This window comes from Populus nigra, chromosome 12 (genome assembly GCF_951802175.1).
Source record: "Populus nigra chromosome 12, ddPopNigr1.1, whole genome shotgun sequence".
Lineage (NCBI taxonomy): Eukaryota > Viridiplantae > Streptophyta > Magnoliopsida > Malpighiales > Salicaceae > Populus > Populus nigra.
Window position 1 is genome coordinate 4,470,031 of NC_084863.1, and position 5,025 is coordinate 4,475,055.

A 5,025-nucleotide genomic window follows, 5' to 3' on the forward strand; every position below is an offset into this window, starting at 1 on the left:
TAAAAAAAATTATTTTAATATATATCTAAATAAAAACACTAAAAACAACCGCTATATTGAGAAAGCACCAAATATTCTAGGTATGCTGCTTATATCCATAAACTAACTATCAAGTATTTTGATTCATTCTAAATAATGCAACCTGATAAATCGCATCTTGCTTTACCAGTTGTTCCTAGCAGGATCATACACATCAACTTTGATGATTTCAGTCCAACATAAATTGGATAAATGAGGATCCAAGTCAAGCTGAAAGGAAGTCAGAAACCTTAAATAAAGACGTGCATGTAAAAGTAATGACCCTTTGGTTTTGGTATAAATTGTATTTGTAAACTGTTGCAAGTTAAGAAAATAAGTTGACGTTTATTCGGGAGGACATGGAACCTGAAAGAGAATTTGTCTACGGGAACGGCTGCGTATGAACTTGAAGAAACTGTGCACAGATTCAACAACATCCTGCCAGGTTCTCTAAACCCTATCAATCTTGAAAACCAAAATAAATTAGCCTGACATGAGTCCATGCTTTCAAACACAATTCGAAACTATGCAATTAGAAACTGCCAAAAGCCATATGGGTAGCCAGGAGGTGTTGATGCAGATAAAGACTGGTTCGATTTATTATTTAGATGAGATCCTCGAACTGAGAGTGACTCGTTATGACACAGACAGAGCAGAATTGGTGGAGTCAATCACTGATCTTCCAGGAATCCTTTCTCTTCCAAGTAAGACACTACTTGCCCACTCATAGCAGTTGGTGTGGGGCAGACTCCATCAATCTGTTGTAATTCTATCTGCACGGATAGGATTGGAAAATAATAACTCAGTTATGCAGACTTTGGAGATTGGGCAAGGAAAAACACCAGAGATATTTATGAGCACATCAGAAAGCTTAATTGTCTAAAATCATACCTCACAATGCAAAGGTGGTTCGTATGGATCATCTATGCCGGTAAAACCTGCAATTTAAACATGGTCACTTTTGGATGACAGGGGAGTGGCTGAGGACAAGGTTTGGCTGGTCCATTCAGCCATCTGGAACAATATGTATTAATAATGGAAGGAAATGCATAATTGCAGGGGATGCTGAGAAATTCTCACAATTTATGTAAGCAATCAATTTATGGTTTCTTGTTCTAAAGACTTGATTATGAAACGAGTATCGAGACTCTTGGGATTTGGGAGCTGCTTTTCTTTTCTCTCTCTTTTTTTTTCTTATTTACATGTGTTGATTTATTATTGCATTGTGTAGATAGGACACTCGAAGTGAGCCCTTCACTTAGCCAAAAGTCCTCTGCAGTTGTAATGCAGAGCTTCAGAAACTTCTAAAGAAGTGAAAAAGGTGTCATAATTCATACCATTATCAGAGTTATGTGCCAAAGCATATCCGAAATATTCTTTGGTTCTTCTTTGTTTTTTAAGTGGTATAATTTGGTGCATTTTCTAGGTCATTATATAATCTATTATTACACAACTTGTGTGTTTTCCCCTTACTAATTGGTTGCAGATGAATTGACTGTCAGGGAAACTGCTCAACGTATTAAAGATACAGCTAAGAAATTTTCAAAAGCACACCTTTGATCTTTCCAGCACGCGCAAGCTTGTAAAGGCCTTTAGGATCTCTTGACTCGCACAATGATAGAGGAGTGTTCATGAAAACCTGTACAGATACAAGTAATCAGCATTCCATCTCTAGGAAAAAAACAAGCTCACACATAACAACCTTCATGAGGAAACTTGCCTCAATAAAATTTGAATCTGGCAACATTGCACGGCAAGCATCCCGGTCTTTTCTGTATGGTGATATCAGACTAGCAATGCATATCATACCAGCATCTGCGAAGAGCTTTGCCACCTCCCCTAGATGAAATAGATGCAAAATAACTTAGAGATAAACAAAACAAAAAATCATGTAAACAAGCACAGCATATTACCGAAGTTGAAGTTAACAATCCTTCTAATTATCACAACCTTGAGTATGATCTCTTTCTTTTTGTTACTGATACAATGTTTAACAATAGCTCAAATATGCAAGAGACACTAATAGTTTGTTTATAAATGAGTCTTGGAGCTGAAACTTGACCATGACCTCATACTTCAGCTTACAAGGAATTATGACATTCAAATAGTGAGCTGCAAACCTGCAAAAGTTGAGAAATTGCTTTCGGTTTTTTAGCATGTTTTAAATCTAGCTTATCTCTTACAGTTCTCCCATAACTGGAAGTTGGGACACAATAACTAACAAAACAAAGAGTTGGAGCTACTAAAAGCTTCCTCAAAGACTTCCCAAAAGAACCCTCAGAGCATATGGCAATCAGAACTGCTTTAATGGGAGACCAAAGAACAAGAATGCCAAACAAGGTCATATCAAATGCTGATGTTTGACTAATTTACTACTAGTAATTAACATCTTCCAAATTGCTTCAGAACTGGAATAAGATGACTCGTTTATCACAGACACTTTCAACAAATTGTAGATCAGAGCCATCAGAAAGCCATATCCAACTTCTGTTGGATGCGAGATTATACATACCATGTCCAATTCCATTGTACATGTTTGTTTGTTATCTTGAAGAAGACAAAACATCTATGATAAAAATTAACTCCCATGGTCTCTAACTCAAACTCCAATTATAAGGTTTTGTGTGTAATCATACTTACCAACCCTCCTTATATTTTCAGTTCGATCTTCAGCACTGAAACCAAGATCCTTGTTCAGTCCATGCCTAAGGTTATCCCCATCAAGCACATAGGACAGCTTCCCCCTAGAATACAATTGTCTATTTAGCGAAAATGCCAGTGTGCTTTTCCCTGAAAAATTGACGAAGCAGTATAAGAGGGCATTGAAATTCATTAAATACCTATGATAACAGTCCAGCATCCAGTTTTGGTTTGAAACTAGTTAAACTACTCGTGCCATGTAGACACAGCTTCTATGATGAGAACAACAGTTTAGATTCTAAAAGTCGATGGTACTTTGCAAAAGATATTATTTAGAAGGTAATAACATCATTGTGAACAGAGCTGCACGTGGTAAAAGCAGAACATGCTAATTCTGGTTCTCAATATCCACCTGGTGATGATGACTGATGCAACAAAAGTAAAAAGAACTCAGTTTCACAACAAACCTGATCCACTGAGACCTGTAATCCATACAACACACCCCTTCTGGTTAATTAGTTTTTGCCTTTCCAACTTCCCAACAGGACATTCTTGCCAAAATATATTGTTGGAATTCCCCAAAGACGACATTGGAAATTCTTATTCTTCCGTTATTTTCTACAGTTAGACAAGGAAATCAAAGACCATTAAACCGAGAAATTTTCTTTGAGAAAGAGCAAAATTACATTTAGAAATTTTCTTTGAGAAAGAGCAAAATTAAATTTTCAATGGCATGCTTCGATGAAAACCCATGAAGGGATGCTTCAACTGCTAATTAAAATTTATAAAACTGATCAAATTTCTCTTGAATCGATTTTCTTTGTACAATCTATTTCTTAGTCTCTTCTTGGTGTGATCCTTTTATTTTCCCCTCAAATTCTGATTTTTGCATGCATGCTACAACTCCCCTGAAAAGAAACTAAAACAATCCAGAGTACATATGAGAAAAGAAAATAAATTTCAAATGGAAAAGGATGAAATTTTTTTCCAAATATTTTCCACAGCTTAGCAAAACCCATTGACAGGGAGGATCATGTGTGAATCCTACTAATATTTGGACAAGAACTTCTACATAAAGATTAGTTTTTTTTGTTTTATTGAGTAGAACAACAAATCATATTTCGAGGCATCATAATAATGAAGAAATAATGTACATTACAACTAAGTTTCTTGGAAAACCCATGAAGAAAATCACCATTTCACATCACATGAAACAAGTTTCTTTTAAAGAGAAGGTGTAAAGAAATACCTGAGAGTGAGAAAGAGAGAGGCCCTTTGAACGTCCTTTGTATGGTGTCTCACTATTCTGGCCCTCTTCGAGATAGAGAGAGAGTGTTTTATTAACTCAAGTAGAGGGTGGCCGGGAGAGACGGTCTCATTGAGGCTTGAATTAAAGCGTGTTTTCCCTTTGCCTGTTGTTCTCATCTTCTGTTATGGACAAGAAAACAAACTTAAAATAACCCAAAATAATAACGGTAATAATAGTAAATTAGCTTTGTTTTCTTTCCTTTTTTCATAATAAAATTTAAAGTTTTTTTTTTTAAAAAAAGAGAGTGTTAATGGGTGGTCTAGAAATAGAGTAATACTTCAGTTTTTTAGAAAATTAAAAAACAATTATGTTCAAATATAATATTTTTTTTATTAAAAAAAACTTTAAAACTAGTTTTAAAGTTTTTTAAATTTATATTATTTGAAAAAACACATTTTAAATGTTTTTCAATAAAAGTTTTTTTTTTCAAAAAAAATGAATAATATTTTTTTTTCTTTTATATACAAGTATTTTTTAACAGTGTGCAAAATTAAAATTATTTTTTATATGTAGTTAATGTTATAAATTTAATTTTTTATATAAATCTATTATAAATGATTTTTTTTAACTTTTTCATAATAATTAGATTATCACAAATATAAAATACTACGATGATTGTTGTAAATTATGATTTTTTTTATGAAAAATAGTTATAATTTTATTATATTTATTTATTTTCATTTGAAAAGGAAAACTTGTTTTTTTTTTTTTCAATCTACCTTAAAAAATTCAAAATTGCGAGAAGAAGCCATATACTAAATAGATTGAATTGAATTATCTGATCTCCATCTAGAGAGAAAATATTTTAATCAAAATCAAATCTCCATATAGAGAGAAAATAAAGTGGTAAATAATAATTATTTTTTTTAGGTGACGAGAGTTCATGAATTTTAATTCTGAGCCATTCTTTCCTCTAATTTGACCAGAGATTCTTTCTGAAACAACTCCCTAGAAAGTATCATGCTATAATTAGTTATACGAAAAATTAATGACATGTTCAAAATCTCAAGTTTAAATCATGCTATAATTAGTCTTATTTGTAGAATTTTTCTTTTTTA

At 33.1% G+C, this 5,025-nt stretch overlaps 1 protein-coding gene across 1 annotated transcript; it reads right to left on the reverse strand.

The window, feature by feature from the left end:
* Window positions 1-288: 288 nt before the first annotated feature.
* On the reverse strand, window positions 289-4,073 carry LOC133669450 (adenylyl-sulfate kinase 3). Its single transcript, XM_062089591.1, has 7 exons — window positions 3,908-4,073; window positions 3,126-3,276; window positions 2,659-2,808; window positions 1,739-1,857; window positions 1,573-1,657; window positions 910-956; window positions 289-791 (listed from the first exon to the last, which is right to left on the reverse strand). The coding sequence occupies exons 2-7, from the start codon at window positions 3,247-3,249 to the stop codon at window positions 690-692; spliced, it is 627 nt and encodes a 208-aa protein (XP_061945575.1). The 5' UTR covers window positions 3,250-3,276; window positions 3,908-4,073; the 3' UTR covers window positions 289-689.
* Between the last annotated feature and the right edge of the window lie 952 nt (window positions 4,074-5,025).

What these genes read in the sequence shown, in the direction of transcription:
- LOC133669450 (XM_062089591.1), bottom strand. Translation starts at nt 3,249, where the DNA reads ATGTCGTCTTTGGGGAATTCCAACAATATATTTTGGCAAGAATGTCCT. An exon ending in TACAGGTCTCAGTGGATCAG is followed by an intron (nt 2,809 to 3,125) that starts GTTTGTTGTGAA and finishes TCAATTTTTCAG; the next exon opens with GGAAAAGCACACTGGCATTT. An exon ending in CAGATTCAAATTTTATTGAG is followed by an intron (nt 1,658 to 1,738) that starts GCAAGTTTCCTC and finishes GTATCTGTACAG; the next exon opens with GTTTTCATGAACACTCCTCT.